Source organism: Coccinella septempunctata, chromosome 5 (assembly GCF_907165205.1).
Source record: "Coccinella septempunctata chromosome 5, icCocSept1.1, whole genome shotgun sequence".
Taxonomy (NCBI): Eukaryota; Metazoa; Arthropoda; class Insecta; order Coleoptera; family Coccinellidae; genus Coccinella; species Coccinella septempunctata.
In genome coordinates, this window is record NC_058193.1 from 23,018,855 (window position 1) to 23,037,749 (window position 18,895).

The 18,895-nt window shown below is 35.3% G+C and overlaps 1 protein-coding gene across 1 annotated transcript in view; it reads left to right on the forward strand.

Moving 5' to 3' along the window:
• The window catches only part of LOC123312938, a 47,180-nt gene that overhangs the window by 12,921 nt on the left and 15,364 nt on the right, over nt 1-18,895 (forward strand). The window contains exons 2-4 of the mRNA XM_044897532.1: nt 11,667-11,863; nt 15,136-15,481; nt 17,197-17,349. Of these exons, the coding sequence (XP_044753467.1) occupies nt 11,667-11,863; nt 15,136-15,481; nt 17,197-17,349 (696 nt within the window). The remainder of the gene's footprint in view (nt 1-11,666; nt 11,864-15,135; nt 15,482-17,196; nt 17,350-18,895) is intronic.

Sequence of the window (18,895 nt, forward strand, 5' to 3'; positions counted from 1 at the left end):
CAAGTCTATAAACATACTAGTCAATCTGAAGCTGGGAGAAATCACTTTCTACTGATCGGATCTAGCAACTGTTCCGAATATTCGTCCATGATGTAGAACAATATCCAGAAATTAAATACTACACGACACGACTTTACTGATATAAGCTCCAAAATGCGAGCGAGAGAAAAATTGAAAGTCGAAATCATTAGCCAGGAATTTTAATGGATACTGTTGATTTTATTCAGAACCTGGTAAAAAAGTGATCTAAGGATTACACCGACGTTCGTTCAGCTTCTCACCAAGTATTCGGACTTCAATAAGATTGTAGATTAATTTCAAAAGAAGCCGAATACATAATACATTACTCTCGAAAACACTTTGGACCCATGAATTTTTCTCAGTCTTTTATAAAAGCTAATTGGAAGAAAACTGCGAAATGCATTTCTCACGGCATGCAAGCCGTTTCAAACTTGGGATAGCTTAACAAAAATAGTTCAGGATAAATGTTGACTGCACCGATTGGTGTTTCTGAAACCTTTGAAGAGAAGCCTACAATCTAATGTCAGGACTTCAGTGCTAAACTTTCTTCAATACAACGTTTTTTTACCATGGTTATTGGAGATGTTCAAGTTGACACATTCGGAAACCGAAAGCACAAATTAAATGCACGGATGATTTATGATTGAATCTCTAAAAGTTTTTTTATTTTTATCATTCTGGAATGCAAATTTTTAGGAAATCTCATATTAAAATTGAAAAGAATTCAATGATCTTTAACATATCTCCACCAGAAGCAAGAAATACATTTCAGATTGAGTTTCAATGACTTTCAGAAATGAGCCCCTATTTCGATAACTAAAAATGTTTGAGAGAAGAATCAGTTGTCGAGCTTCAAAAAAAAAATAAGAATATTTTCGAACTGTATAACAATTGTTTCGCACTTTCAGGTTTACATTTCTGAATGTACATATATATTTACAAAAATAGGAGGCAACATTGGGCATTGTTCAATAACATCTCTGTAGCTCATGTTCTCATAAAACGTCTTCCTAATTTCTTAGCAAGTAGCAGTAGATACAGTGTAATACAAAGCCAACTGCGATATTACACTGGTTTGAAAATTATTTCACATTTTCCACTGGTATTACTAAAAATATTCAATTAATGTTATAGGCGTATATAGGAAGGAAGTCATTCATTCATACAATTTCTAACATTGAAAATTATATCTGATTTCTTGATGGTAAAGATATGGACATCATTTAAGGGTACTACCAGTAATCTATGGATACCTTTAGATCAAAATTCTCTATCATTTCGTTTTCAATTGAGCTCGACAAGTGTTCTCCAAAACCACAAATAGGAGTTCATGTGACAATTCATGCTTCATTTCCCTAAACAACAACTGAAGCTTGTTACTCCACTGTTTTTCATGAGAAAATGAGAAATCAAAATATCTCAACTGAGAATCAGATGTATTCCCCCTAGATTTTCTTATTGAAGCTAGAATTAGACGACTTTTAACATTTTCACCAATGAAATCTGAAATTGAATTGTCTACATATCGATGTATTCAATTTTTCTCATTCCTCTAACTAAATGGTATAGGTATAGGGCGAAAAAGGAAAGCACAGTTGTGATTTTTTCACCCGAACATGCAGATGACTGGAGAGTTGGAACACGGACTGGGGAGTTTTTAACCACATACGGAGACTGAGAATTATTTACCTAATTTTGAAGAATATTTGATAGTCTTATGTATCATAAATCTGCATGAAGTGGTTGTGACGGTATATGTGACCTTAACCCTCTCAATACATCTTCAGCAAGCCAATTAGAAGAAGAGCACTATCATCTTCGAATAGGAAAATTATGGTTTGACGAAGTAAATATACAGTGATTCTAAGAAGACAGTAGCCACAAAGGGGAAATTTTGCAATAATATGGCGGCTCAAAAGCTCAGATTAAAGTGCTGTAATGTCTCCTACAGTTAGGTTATAATTTTTGCATTTGAAGAAGATTGTTTCGATTATTTGAGTTTTAGCAGATTGTATAGCCAAAGCCAAGTATAAGATTATAAAAACACAATATGTTCGTTTTCACCCAAGGCCTGCAATGATCAAGTAGGTATTCGATTCTATATCTATATGGGTATTGGAAATTTTGAGAAATTTAAATTCAACATAAATTTCAGCTGAGGTAAGAAAAGGAGTAGGATCTATTGGGTACTTAAAAAAATTATTGTACTGCAATTCTCATTTTATGAAACTATTTGTAAACCATTCAATGAAGATAGAATAGATACTATGAAAAAGTTACTTATCATGTATATTCGCTCAAACATTGATTAATAATAACAAATGTTAAAACTCGAGCGTGTCAGGTTAAGATATATGGCGATTAATTAAATGTTGAAAAGTATATATTCTCTTAATCTGACAATTTAAGCGTGTCGAAAATGTGAGGGGGGCGCCAAATTTGCAAAAAAAAGTCAGGTGTACATTCTTGAGCGCGGTGACTTTTTTCTCATTTTGAAGCTCATGCTTCAAGAATAACGGAAAAAATATAATCTGACAGTTTCAGCAAGCCGAAACAATAAAAATTGGTCATAAAGGTCACAAAAATCAGTTTTTTTGAATTATTTTTTCCCCTGGCCTCCTCCAGACTGTTTTCGCATTCATTATAAAAATAGTAGATCAACATTTTGTACAAATTTTGCCCGAAGCAAATTTTTCTACGTTTGAACCTTTTTGAATTATATGTCGATGAATGTACATTAGACTGGGTTTCTACCGAGGTTTCTACATGGACCTTGGCCTTTCGGATGTGTCGCTAAGCTCTTCGCCCTTATCGCTCTCTAACTCGAAAACAGTTGAGAGTATGTAAAATTGCTTCAAACAGAAGTCGTATAGAATTTTATTATCTACAACTTTCTCAATGAATACATAGAAAGGATTGGAAATACAGGAAGGGAGGTACTTAAAAAATTCCTTTTTATTATATTCAAACTGTCAGATTAGTATCAGATTTATGGGTCAACACGTCTGCAACACCGAGATCCATCTGTATTAACATCTGACACGCCCAAGTATGTAAGTTTTTTTGCATTTTCGAAGGATCACTGTAACCTGGTGTCACGTCCGAATTGTCAGTCTTTCGAAAAGTAGCTTCCTTTGGGTCTAATTAACATATCCTCTTAAAATCTGACACGCCATTTTCAACTCTTCCGTACGGCCAGCCCCACCACGCAAACTGTCAGATTAACATGAATTTATTATCAGAGACACTTGGGGGGGAGGGGGGTTGTCTACTGAGAGGATCTCGAGAACTATAGCAGCTAGACACATTTTCTAGCTCTTTTTCGGAGAAACAAAGAATGGTGAAAACCGTAGCCTCCTACGATACTTCGTTTTTGAGTTTGATAACTTCGTGAAGTTCTCATAACTTTTTTGTCTTTGAAGTTACAAATCTGAAACTTGAACCTTTTACAGGCACCTATTCACATATAATCCACTGATGAGCTCAAAATATTTTTCCATTTCGAATCATTAGGTGAACTTCAATTTTTTTTTAATGCAAACTTTTATTGAATTTGTTATTTTTGAATTGGAAAAAAGTCTTTTGTCAGTAGATTCTACGTATGAAAGTGCCTAAGAAGGTTCAAGTTTCAGATCTGTAACTTCAAAGACAAAAAAGTTATGAGAACTTTTCGGAATCGCCAAAATTTCAATTTTTGTTTATAACTCGAAATCTTGAATTGATAGGCCGATTCTGTTTTCAGATTTGCATTAATCATGAAAAAAGAGCTAGAGAATATGCCATCCATTTTCTTTTAGCTGCTTTAGTTCTCGAGATCCCCTCAGTAGACAATGAATTCTGCCCACCCTGTGGGTACACCGGACGATTTTTTTTTAATCTTTGAAAAACTGCAGACGCTTTCCCCACCGCTGAAAGTGCATACATCATAGAACCTATTGTTTTACCATCTAATCTCCACTAGGTCTCCATGACGCTTGAGTAAATACCGATTTAGCATCATTGGCTCCCCAACTATCTATCACTATCACTGATTTATTTAAGACGGGCTTGACGTTAAATCATACTTATTTCAGTGATTGCTATGGTAATTCTATGGTAAGCTTTAGAAATAAGTAAGCTTTGATCCCACTTTAAATACCTGAGTCGGTGCAAACGGCGGCCCTAACAGTGTCTTCCATATTACCTTTAAAAGGCAGAATTTGCCTCCCTAGTAATCTGAAAGCACAGACTTTAGGTAGCTGTGCTGAAAGTCAGCAAAGAATATGCGACATTGAAATACTGAACAATGTTACAGACCCTCATAAAATTCGAAAACTACTAGGGAAAGTCCGATCATTCTACAGAAGGTATTTGGTTACCTCATCCATCTCTACCACTCAGGTCAAGAGCGAGGACAAGTTCATCCTCATCATAAACATATTTGATACTTCGCCACCTCGTTAGACAGTTCAGATTTCAATTAGTCCACCCCGTCAGCTCGAAGAAACCCTGGAACTTCACGTTGTAAAAGACGAGGGGGGCCGACTGCCGCCCATTCCTCCTTGCCCCCCTGTCGCGTAGCTGAACGCACAACCGAATTCATTCTCGTCATTAGAGGAATGGAGCAATAACACTCTGGATTATTTAAATGAGACCGGGTCTTCCTTGGGGCCCATTCTGCAATCCCACGCTCTCCGCGCGGCCGGATCGATTTTTGAATGGGGGACCGATCCATTTGACGAACCGCGTAACTTGAGCTGAAATAGTCGGAGGCATTTGCTGGAATTCAAATTTCCATCTTGTAGTTATCCTGCGGGAATCGGAGCCAATTAAACGGGAATCCTGAGGAGGGAATCGGTTCGGAAGATCTTCGAAGAAGTCTGGGAGGTCGAGAAAATTTCTGTCGTAACATTTCGAGGGTAAGGAAGAGATAATGGTGTTGATACCAGATTTATTGGGATGAGAATGATATGAACAACCAAACTCTGTAATGTAATACTACAGTAATTTACAGAAAGAAAGAGCTTATCATTGAATGATCGTTGGATATCATTTCAACATATTTTCCCAATTACAGACTCAACAACAAGTAGAAAGCAGATGCTTACTTTTACGCAACCACGTATCGTATGAAACAAAGAATATAAATTAAATAACTGAATTAAGTATATGATTTTTACTTACATGACTCATTTAACCACGAAACATGTTTGCTATCACCTTCAACCACCTGAAGATGATACTTTGATAACGAAACACGTGTCGTGATTGAAAACAAGTTGGTGAAAATCATGTCTGTAATTAAGTTTTTAGTTCGTATAATTCAATTTTTTTGTTCAATTATAGATTTTCATCAAGTATTGGCCACATCAATTCAATATCAAAAATTCAAAGAATACCACAGATTATAGGATATTCGAGAAGAAAATGCGGTGCTCAAAAATTGGATCATTTGCGTACCTACATATTGTAATCATGTATAGGGTATCTCAAATTGCCTGATTAAGGCTGTTTTTGGTACCTGCGTCCTGCTTCTAGACTGCATTGGTAAAAACGTTGAAGAAGTCCTGAGCTAGATTTTGGTGACAAGTCCATTAGTGCAAACCAGAGACCCTTTCTCTATGGTGCAAACCGTTTCACGATATCTTCATTTGTCTTGAAGATATAACCAAATTTTGATATTTTGTTGATTTCGAAAATGTGCCATAACTTTTTTATTTTCGAAATTATCTAAAAACAATTAAAACTTTCTGTAGGTACTTTTTCAGTAGAAATATGACATTATAATTTTTTTTTTCAATCTTTTGCACTTAGGGTAAAAAAACAACTCCGTTTTTTCAAATACGAATTTATTCTTTCTTTGATCTCATCTCATACAAAAAATAACCGTTTTAAAAATATATACAGGGTGCATTTTTTTCTTTTCAACAGAAAATAAAATTGGTCGAAATGAAGCGTTTCACCAAAAATCACCTATACAAAACTTTCAAAATGACAAAGTTGACAAAAAAAAATCAAAAATGATTACTGAAATAGATCCTAATACGACCCTAGACTGTTTGTTATCTGAATTATCGCAAAGCAGTGGGAAATAGCTTATCTCCTGATTCGACCATGTGGTTTCGTTTAGGATATTGGCAAAGAGTGTCTAGTTGATACTCTTTGATATTGGCTCGTTCGATATTTACGTGGTAATGAAAATGGAAAATTGGGATTGCCGAATTGTTCTTATTAGTTTTTAGTCACTTACACGATTTTATGACATAGCTCATTTTGATACGAACTGACAGAAGTGACTTAGGACACAACTGTAAAAAATATAATAATACTTCAAAAACTCATCAATAAAATTCATCTAAATTATTCACGAAATTTTTCACAATGGGCATCAAATCTTCTTGTTCGAACTTTCCAACAATCGTCGTAAAAATGGGATGAAATGGGGAAACATCATAGTACTTTTTCAACATAACTAACATAAGCATTTTCAAGAAACTGCTGATCTGATCTGATTTCTACTTTTTTTTTCACCCTAAATTGCAAGATACAACAATTATGATTCTCTCAAAAGTGACCTGATGCATCTAATCCGATGAACTTGGTACTGAACTTATTGTCTAGCCATATGCTCATGTTTTTTTTCGTTTTTGCGATGCCGGAGTCACCTTCCACAGCCCCGTACTTGAAATTCAATGAAATTTTGTAGACCTTCTAGGGGTTGTATCTCAGCCATCTTGGATATTATATATCGACAATTTTTGGTTAAACAACTTATTTTGATCTACCTCTACCTTCTAGAGAGAGAGAGAGAGAGATTTATTGATGAATTGCACACTACATTATGCTTTCACAGGTCAGTACAGAGATATAGAAACATCAGATACTACAACAATACTTCACATAATCAAAATGCACACACACATATATAGGTAAATAGCATAGCACTAATTACATGAATAGTCAAACAAACATACAGTATTGAAAGTCTATAATCAAATATATATAATAGATCTGCAATTCAATGAAAGTCGGTCTCAGAGATTCTCATGCCTTTGAACTCGTCCACCGAGTAAAGGACATGCGACAGCAAAAATTTTTTAATTTTCCCCTTGAATATCCTGGTCGGCAGGCCCCTGACCCCAACAGGAAGCTTGTTGAATAATGTAGCAGCGCTGAAGTCCGGACCGCGCTGGGATCTGCTCAGTCTAACGTACTCCTTCCTAATATTGAGTCTGTTTCTGGTGTCATGTTCATGAGTATCTGACAGCGTAGTATAATTTTTGCTGTTTTTATGGATGTAGAGCAGACTCTCAAGTATAAATAGGGAGGGAAAAGTGAGTATTCTCAGTTTCTTGAAAACGTGCTTACAGCAGTCACGGTATCCCAGCCCGCCCAAAACTCTCATCGCTCGTCTCTGAAGTCCAAAAATAATCCCAGCCTGGGCGCAATTACCCCATACTAGGACTCCATACCTAAGGTGTGTTTCTACCAAGGCAAAATAGGCAGTCTTAAGCACTCCGGTTGACAACGAGCTCGATAGTACCCTCAGAGCAAATATATTGCTGCTGAGTCTAGAAGCCAAACTATCAATTTGGACTGCCCACGTAAGAGACGCATCCAGGTACACTCCAAGAAATTTAACAGAGGTGTTCGCTGTGGGCAGGCTGCTCATATCTCTCAGGCTGAAAACGAGCTCCTGCGTCTTTCCCTCATTCACACAGAGGCCGTTTGATGCAAACCAATCCGATGCCCTCGACAGTGCAGCTTTAGACAAATCCTCAAGGGAATGTAAGTCCGAGGATTCGTTTGTAAGGGTGGTATCATCAACGAATATAATCGGTTCGGCATCAGTCATAAAGTCAGGGAAGTCGTTTACATCGATGATAAAAAGGATAGGTCCCAGCGTCGAACCCTGGACCACCCCAGTCTCGATGGGTTCCACACCAGACAACTCACCCCCAACCGACACAACCTGTGATCTCACACTAAGGAATGACCGGACCAGGCTCAGAGCCGCCTCATCGAAACCGTATCTCTTTAACTTGTATAGGAGCCTGTCACAAGTGACGCAGTCAAAGGCCTTCGTTAAGTCGATGAATGACGCCTGATAATATTTTTTGTTTTCGAAGCAGTCCATAGCGCCCCTCATGAGCCGCAGTATGGCATCAGTGGTGCTTTTGCCCTTCCTGAACCCGTACTGGCATGATGTCAATAAACAGTTTTCCTCAAGAAATTCAACGATCTGATTCGATACAACCTTTTCTAGAATCTTGGAAAATATCGGCACTAAGGAAATCGGGCGATAATTATTTAGATCATATTTGTCGCCTTTTTTGTGGACTGGTATGACTTTGGAGATCTTCAAACAGGCGGGGAAAGTGCCAGATGTGAGGCACCTATTGATTAGTTTGGTTAAAGGAGAAATTAGTGGATTGATGTTTTTTTTCACAACATCCACAGAGAGTCCGTAAAAGTCCGCCGACCTGCTGTTCCTCATATTCGCCACAATATCTCTCACGATGTTATGGCCGACCTCTTTGAAGCTGAAGTGCGTTCTTGGTGGGATTTCTTTCTAAAATGAATCATGGAAAGGCGTCCTCGACGGAGGCACGTTTTCTAGAATTGTCTCGGCGTACTTTGAAAAGTGTTTATTAAACCTATTTGGATCTACACTCACTAATCCGTCCCCGCTGTTCCTTCCAAGGTGGTCGCCTACCAAACGCCAAGCGGTTTTGGATTTATTACCAGATTTATTTATAATTTTATCGAAATAATTGGTTTTTGCGGTTTTTATGGCTTTCCTATACCTAGCTCGGAGCTGGTTTCTAGCTGCGATCAGATCACTAGATCGATATCGTTCGTACATGGCGGTTAATAGGATGAGGTTTTCTCTCATGTCTCGGAGTTCCTGAGTGAACCAGCCGCGCCTCACAACTGGACTCGAAACCTTAACAGTCTTCTCAGGAAATGATTCAAGAAAACTGTCAACGACAATTTGGTGAAATCTACGGAAACATTCATCGACGGCCAGCTCATCCTCGTCGACGAAATCCTACGACTGATCCGATAGCAATCTGTGGATCGAGTTGTATCCCTCTAAGGTGAGGGGTCGGACTTTTCTAAGAGTCGGTTCAGCTCTCTTCTGACGGGGACCAGTACAGAACACCTGTGCATCGTGATCAGAAAAAGATGTTTCAATAATACCTGCGTATTCGCCATGGGTGTCAATATTGCTAAAAATATTATCGAGACAGTTCTTTTTCCTGGTGGGGCAGAAAATCTTCTGCCTGAGACCAAAAGAGATAAACAAGTTTGTCAGCAGGCGAGCTTCAGGGTCTGAAGCACATTCAAAGTTCATGCGGAATTTAACGTTAAAATCTCCACAGAAAATTACTCTATCTCTCTTTAAATTCAACATACCTAAAATGGATGCCATAGTCGACATAAATAAGTTAAAGTTTCTTGATGGAGAAGAATAAACACATATAACTACAACATTACACTTAACCAGCCTGATAGCCGAAACCTCACAGTGAGTCTCCAGGGACTGGTTGCAAATATGTATTGTCGACTCGGTCGAATTCGTCCATGCCATTCGATCCTCTTCTCACGAGTATCATGGTACCTCCTCCGCTGGAGATTGGTCTGGAGTAGTAATGAGCAAGCTCCCAACCGTCCATTCCAAATCCCTGAGCTTCGTCACAGGAGAGCCAATGCTCGGTGATGCATAAGATGTTGAAAGTTGACGTTTGAGAGTACATCATAGATTCTATGTCATTGGTTTTATTTCTTAAGGATTGCACATTTAGATGTATAAGGTTTATATCATCTGAACTACTTTTTAAGTGGCAGGTTAGTGATTTAGGAACGTCAGGCCCTATGTAATCTTCTGCACTCCCGTTGCCCTCGCAAAAAACTTCTATCAAAAAAGCCTCACCTTTGAAAACACCCTATATTCAGGGTGAGTCTTTGACTTGTACGAATATTGTAAAAGCAGATTCTTGAGAAATTTTTTTTTTCCTATATACCATTTCTTCCGATTTGTCCCTGATAAAAAGCCATTTTAAATTTTCATAATGACCTATGCCACCCCTAGAGAAACAAAATTACCTGCAGAATAACTAGCTAAATCTGTACTACACATCTGTGGATCTTAAAAGAGTTACCTTCGGTCAAAGTGCCCGGATTGTTTTTTTATTTTTGACCATAAAATTACCCGAAAACGGCGCATAATACGAGAAAATATGAAGAATACCTACTTTTATTTTACAAAACTTTCAAATATGCACAAGATTGTCTCCAACTTAGTCTCAATAGTTGGGCTCTTTGAATTTTTTGTATATTTATGGTACGTATCTAAAAGTCATAATGAGGCAACTGGAAGACGAGGGTGATATCTTGTGTTCGAAAAAGATCCATCAAATAAATGAAAAACTCCATTCCGAAATTCATTCCATTCGATAGAACCGTTTGTAAGAACTAAAAATAACATTTTTTTATGGTTTTTCTTAGACAACCGGTAAAAAAGGTCAAGCAAAGCTACTATGAACTTATAAGACAACAGATGAGAAAATTATCGGATCGCAGAGTTTTCGAATTGTTCTGATTTTTTTTTACAATAGTAACTCTAAAAATTATACAATTATGTTTTTGGACAAAATTAACATTTTCCTCAAAACGATCATAAAACAGTCTCATCATTCTGGCATCTAATGATCCTACATCAATTATTTATGTCACTGTTTTATTCAGCATATTATCACTGGTTCTTTCAATATGCGCCACTTCCAAATTTCTGAATATTCACACCATAAATCTTGGAAAGCTTCCAAACATCCGAAAATCGTATACTAATAAGAAATTTACAATTCGAATGAATCCATTCATGACTGAAGACCTAATTGGATTAGTACCATCTTATGCCAGGCCTTTGACCTCTTGGGACTCCACGTTAACCCAGAAACTGATTTGAATAAACACATTCAAAGGATTCTCGAGGATATTATATTACCATGAGATCTCTCCAAAGAAATGCAGAAACACTGGGTGCAGCATTCTCCTTGCGTTTCAAAATGATAATGTTTTATTTACATCTGAAAACGCACTCTGCGAGACTAAATTCAAATCGCTTTCAAGTTCAATGATAATCATGATCCCTCATTTGAATGTCGTAGAATAGATTACAAGATAAGTGGAACTTTCATCAGCTATCAGCTCGTGGATTTGCATTAATCGATTGATATAATAAAATGTGTTTGATTCATAGTTCAGAGTCATAATATGTTATTGATTAATGAGGTAATAATAAAAGGAAATCGGTTTAATTAAACTTTCATTGTTATAATTTATGTCAATAGATGTATATCGAGAAAGCTGATTTCAGAAGGATGGAACTCTTGCTTTTCATATGAAATTATTCGAATAATGTACAGGATGTTCGGAAACTCAACGTGAATTCAGAGAGAGCGACTGATCAACAACATTTTGTCATGTCACCATGTATAACTCTTTTCTGAATCAAAGTGCTAGATTAGAACTATGATCGGAATTATTGTTTGCCACAACACATTAATAAAACATTGAATTGAATTTATTGAAGCGATTTTTCTCTTTTAGTCGCATGTATTCTTTTTTATCTATAATTTCTGAGCTCATTTTTCTTTCAGATTGATAGCGTCAGGCCAAAGACCCAACATCAACGCTGAGCAAGTAGTATGGCAGTTGGTCAGATTATTTGCTTCTCTTGACGATCCAACATTGAAGACGAAGGTTTTCAGACTGGCGAAGGCTCTTTTCGATTATCAGCCAGATTTCCACAGACTACTCACACAAAGGAGAAAATCTTTGGACCAAGCCATACAAGGTAGGAATTGAGTTTACCCCCATAACAGATAATTTCATTGATTAGGGAAATAATATATTATAACAAAAAAGAGAGAAGGGTTGATAGGTTTCCGGTCAAATGAATCGAAACCAATTCAATAATTGTCAGCCCATCTCTCTTTTTTGTTATAATTTGGAGGTCGTTAATCACTTACCCTAAAATAATATATTATGTTGGCTTGAACTTCATTTAAATTTCGAATAATGTACTGGGTGAATCTTTGACTCGTACAAATATTTTGACAGTAGATTTTTGAGGTCAAAAGAAAAATTTTTTTCCCTTACCATTTAATCCGTATCGGCTCGGTTTGAAAGATACAGGCTGTTGAAAAACCATAATTATTTTTAGTTCTATCTCACAAACGGTTTCATCGAATGAAATGAATTTCGGAATTTAGTATTTCATTTATTTAATAAATCTCTTTTAAACACAAGATATCACCCACGTCTTCCAGTTTTCTCATTATGACCATCACGTACCATAAAAATACCGAAAATTCGAAAAACCCAACTCTTGACATTAACTTGGACGCTCTCTAATGAACGTTTTATAAAATAAAAGTATTCTTCATATTTTCTCGTATAATGCGCCGTTTTCGAGTAATTCGTTCAAAAAATGTTCAAAAATGAAAAATATCTGTGATATTCTGAAAATTGGGTACTTTGGCTGAATACAACTATGTTTAAAAGATCCACGGATGTGTAGTGTCATAAATTTAGCTTGTTATTCTGAAGGGAATTTTGTTTTTCCAGATGTGGTATAGCTCATTATGAAAACTTAAAAATGCTATCTTAAAGAATGGTATATAGAAAAAATTGTTTTTTTGTACCTCAAGAATCTACTGTTAAAATATATGTAGGAGTCAAACACTCACCCTGTATAATACCAATGCTTGAATTTCTTCTGGTACTAAGTTTTATCATTGCGAAAACATGAAACCCAACTTTTGGGACCGAACTTAATTATGAATTTTATGTCCATTTCAATTAAATTGATTGAATGATCATTGTCACATATATAATCTATAATTTGGAATTGTAATTCTTCAAAATTCTTTCGTCACATACTACCCCGATAAAATATTATACTTAGATTTCATCTTAATGTTAGTTACATAGTTTTAGTGATTCTGTTAAGAAAATTAGAAAATATTTCCCACTGTCCGGTTTGATTGATGGATAATTTTTGATATTGTTTAAACTTGGAGAAAGCGATGTAGAGACATGAAGGGAATTCAGATAAGATCACAGCGTTTCTATTTATCGAGAAACTCCTACCGTGAATATCACTGTAAATACTAGAATCTAAATTATTAATATCAAAGAAAAAAATGTGAAAGTGAATTCAAAGTAACGATCTGTACCAAGTTGTTGGTATATTGAAGATAATGATAGAATCATGCGAATTTCACACGAACTTATAGATTCCCGCGTTCCTCCTATTCAATCAAATTATTCAACTTTTTTACAGATGATATAAAAACAAGAATGCAAACATCAATAGATTTGAGTATGGAAAGGATTGCTGTATTAATTCACATCAAAACTTATAATAAACAATATAATAATGTCACTAGATCATCATAATTGACTAAAAACACTCAACCATATTATATGAATAATTATTATCTAGTGACATATGAATAATTATGATCTAGTAACATTATAATGTATATTATAAGATTTGATGTAAGTAATACAGCAATTCTTCCCAAACTCGAACCACGTGATGTTATTGATTATTATTTTTATATCGACTATAAAAAAGTTGAGGAGGTATTTCAGAATTTGAGAGAAGAAAAATCAATTTTGTATATCCTAATATACATTGAAATATCTCCCAGCTTCACAAAAGAATTCCGTTCAGATAGTAGATCAATTTTGATTTTAAAACTAAGCAATCATTATAATATTTATATATTCCTATAACTACTATACAGGATGAGTCTTTGATTCGTACAAATATTTCAACAATAGATTCTTGAGGTCAAAAGAAATACTTATTTCCTATACCATTTTTCCCGATTCGGCATTGATAAAAAGATATAGCCTTTTTAAATTTTAATAATACGCAAAATTACCTTCAGAATAACTAGCTAAATCTGTGATAGTACACATCTGTGGGTCTGTTAAACAGAGCTGTATTCAGCCAAAGTACCCAATTTTTCAAATTTCACAGAATATTTTTAATTTTTGATCATAAAATTGCTAGAAAACGGCGTATTATGTGAGAAAATATGAAGAACATTTTTATTTCACAAAACTTAGTTTCAAGAGTTTCTTTGAATTTTTGTTTGTTTATGCTACGTAATGATCATAATGGGATAACTGGAAGACGTGGGTGATATTGAAAAAGATTAAACAAATAAATGTTAAGTTATATTCCGAAATTCATTTCATTCGATAGAACCGTTTGTGAGATACGAGTAGAACCACGGGCGGTCCTAGACTGAATTTCTGGGGGGGTTAGTAATCGAAAGAACAATTGAAATTTCAAATTAAGACTTCAAATAACACCCTGTAGGTATCTCTAGGTAGGATTTGCATTCACATATTTTTTTTCTTGAAATTGCACAAGGAATCTGCTTCTTCATTTCATTATAATATTGTTTTTTCTCAGTTTTTTCATATGAAAAATTTAAAAAATCGAATTCGTTATGGGCACTGGGGGGGGTAATTACCCCCTTTACCCCCACCCCCCGTAGGATCGCCCTTGAGTAGAACTATAAAAATAACATTTTTTTATGGTATTTCAACAGCCTGTATCTTTTAAACCGAGCTGAGTAAAAAAATAATGGTAGGGAATAAGAGTGTTTCTTTTGACCCCAAGAATCTACTGCTAAAATATTTTTAAGAGTCAAAGACTCACCCTGTATATCTAAAATTTCTAATTTTCGGTGCGATCATGATTTTCTTGTTAGAACACAAGTATATTTAAATATTAGGTACTCCTAAAAGACTCAATTATATTCCAATCTGACGATCGAAATAACTTTAAAAATATTATTATTGTGAACACTAAAAGAGGATTTATTATTATAATATGATGTAAAAAAATTTTCTACAGCGCGTCTCAAATTTGAGATATGATGTCATATTATAATGGCAATCCTAATTTTTTATGTCTAAAAAATTACTTAGCAAAAATGTTAAGTACGGTATTTTGTACAACAAAATTGAAATTGAGATCATTATCGATTGACTCCTTCGTCACAATTCTTCTCTAAATTAAATTATCAATAAATTTTTCAGGATTGGGATGTCATGGATTGATGCAAGAAGCCAGTGGCTTGACCCACCTCCATGTTGCTCTCAAGAACGAACTTTCCCGTCATATAGACGCCTACAAGACAGCTCTACATCGTTTAGATGAACTGCATCTTGTTACTTCAGACTCTAAAAAACCAGTGGACGCTTCACACCAAAGACTCTTAAATTTACACCACCACGACGTACAGCAGAGACTGATCGACAATAAGACAATTTTGACCATTCTAGACAAACAAGCACTGCAACAACTAAGACCACTTATAGATACTTTAGCTACAAGAGTACAGAACGACAAGGAAGCTTTATTTTGTATATCACAAATCAAAAAGTAAGTGTAAATAGTTTGCGACGATTTTTCTGAGAATAAAACGACTTGACAGATTTCATTGACAAACATTGTTAGGTATTGATCGACTCGTGATTCGGCAAAGTGAAAGATAAGTATCCGAAACATCAATATTCTTTTCTTCCAAATGTATAGTTCATCTTCATCTGTAATCATTCTGGGGAGCTGGCAACGTCGTATGTAACTCACACTCTAACCTTTGATTTCTTTCAAATTGTAAATACTTTATCAGAAAAGTGAATGAAAAGTCGTTTTAATCGTCTCACTTGGAAGAAGCTGCAGTCTCCATTTCGATTAATTTTAACGATCTATATTGAATAGAAAAGAATTCAATCAATTCGAATCAAATGAAACGATTTAAGCGATTTTTTATCATGATTGTGTGTCGTCTTTCTGCAGTTTTTCAACATTTTCAAAAGACTTTCTTACTGATTTCTTTGTCAATTAAGGGGAGAATCTGAAAAACTTTATCACATTTCAAATTGAGAAAAAGATTTGATTTTGAATTTTAAATTACTTTGCCGAAGAAATAATGAAGAAATTTTAACAAGAATTGGTGTCCAAATTCCTGTAAACCCTAGATATATAATGTGTCACTAGACACAATCCCCCCAATCAACAACTAGTTTGAGTAACTTTGAAACTTTGGATTATAGGGAGTTGAAGTTGAGGGGAGTTCTCCTCAATTTGGGTTATCACAGCATATGCAAGTTGAAACTGAACATTTATCAGTTTCATTCATGAATTTTTCAAATGCACCGCGGAAACTATTCAAAATCATTCTTCAAATATCAGGTTTTAAAATTTACATCGCTCCATTTCTAGCTTACGATTTGGCAACAGCGCCTACTAAAAAATAAAAAAACAATGTCTTGTTTATAAAATAACAGCTGTTGATAAGGCGCGTACTCACAGGCGAGCCTCAACAGCAACCGGCCATAAAAATCCAATAAAATTTTAGGACCTTCCTTGTTCGTCGCAGACTTCATAGACAGCCTTCTTTGTCTATCTCAACCAGATAGTGTATTTGTTGTCCTTTATTATCAACGCATATTTCAGTCGATGTTGCCAACTTGTGCAATATAAACGAAACTTTAAATTTTGAATACCCATTTTTATTTTTCATTTTAAAGTACTTAAAATAATTTATTTGGAAAAGGCTTCAAATGGATATTTCAATATGTGACGTTTTCAAGATATTTAATAAAAAATACATCATTTTCGTCAGAAGGAGTATTCCCTATTGTGTGAGTGATGCTTACAAATAGTATCGTATTTTGGTTGGATCAGTCTATTTAACACTTTAACTTTGTTGTTGTTTAACTTCATTATCCCTCCAAATAAGACGAAAACATTCGAAAACATCAAACAAACGAAAAACATATTTCAAAAAGCAATTAGACTCGAGTGAGTTTCGTAAAAGACAATATCGATATCATGTATTAGCCATATTCAGGTGAGAAATCCCAGACATGACACCAATACAGAATAGAAAACATCGTGAAACCATTCCCTTCAAAAATCTTTCTAGATACAGTCAACAGGGTAATTTCCCTGATGTATTCAAGTAATGGAGGATTCGTTTGGGAAAATGGGGACAAATTTGTGTCTGGGACGCTTGCCAATCTCTTCATGGAGTCTATCAGAGAGGACCTGGACATCTGAATGTGATATTAAGATGAAACTTGTAATTTCAGATTACATCCGGTGGATGAGCAGATTCCTGTCGCGAAACTCTTGATGTCTTTTTCCAAGGGTTGTGGAGCTGTTCTTGACTTGATGCAAACTTCAGAAAGTCCATGCAGTAGCGAGGGATACCATTCAGAACCTGAAAGCGAATGTGATACTGGGTAAGTCAAAAAAGTGTTTTTTATATTTGATTCCCATTTACATATTTGTTATTCATTTTAAATTAAACTATACTTGAAATAATCAAGTGTACTATTCGAGTCATACAGAGGATTTTTTAACGAAAGGTAGAACTAGTCAAAAAAAGCACCTACGGTTACAAAATGTAAACTTCATATCATTATTTCCTTATCCTGGCGTATGAGGTGAACATCCAAAAATGGCAGAGTGCCATCCCCAATCATGAATGACACTGAGATCATCATGGAAGCTGTTGAAAATCTCCAATACTGGTTCAGTCATATCCCAGGATACCATAATGATAATGTCATCAATAAATGGCAGATGAAAATCCAATTTACCGATAACTTGAGAAATCAGAGTAGTATTACTATGAGAGTTCTGCCTCATCGGATGACATAACCTCATATTTTGAATCTTGACTCTCGGTTATGTTGTATTCGATCTTTTCGTTCTTTGGGTCCCCAGAATATCGTCCCGTCCCCACATGTTTGTACAGAAGTTGTATTTGGGGGTTCCTTAGGATTATTAGATTTGGGGGCATAATCACATAAGCACAGATTACAGAAAGCTTGTTTCTGTAATCTGTGTAGTAAAAGAAAAAAAGCCGGAGAATGTGTCATCCGTTTTCTTCTAGCTGCTATAGTTCTTGAAGTTCCCTCAGTAGACAACGAATCTTGCCACCCTGTACTTTTCTTTTTCAAATAATATCGTACCTACCCCTTGAAATGAACCAGATACGGTTCTGGAAGCAAGTTTTATCGATTTTTTATTAGGACCTGACGAAAGATTGAAAAGAACTGACTACAAGATTCCGCACTTAAAGTTGCTGGTGGTCCATTCTCTTCATCAAATGGTTATTTTTTCTGCGTCTTAAAGGGTGGAATTTCTCTCGGAATGAGTCATACTGCTATACTGTAAAAAAAGTATGAAATGAACAACCATTGAGGTTAAACTTCAAATGATTGCATGCTTGCATTTGATATCGTTACATATTTCTTGTTGTAATACGTATAAATATGCCAATATGTATATCAATAAACCTTGCATCATGTTTATTTTTTATATTGCCTTTTTCGTATAATTCACTTCGTCGCAGTTAAAAGCACTCATCCAAAAATATGAATACAAATATTCACAAACTATGCATCGAGTTTTTTGTGCAAAAAACATCGTGTGATATTTCGAATTTCCATGCTATTTCATGCGATCCTAATTTTTCAAAGCCGAGGCAATGCTGGTATAGGATCACTGAATCGTTTACCGTCAGGGTGGTATTAGAACAAATTTTTTGTAACAGGATTTTTTCTCAAACAATTCATTTACATATTATGTATTATTTCTGAATGAATTAGAATTGTTTTGCAAGTTAAAACAGTAAACAGATACTAGAAGTCAATACTTACATCCTTGGTTATGAAGATCTTCTCACAACTCATACATGCACTGTACTTTAATAGAAGTACGCATTGGTTTCAACCTATTTGGATCTGAAACGAAGATTGGTCCAATGTATATCCCTCTATT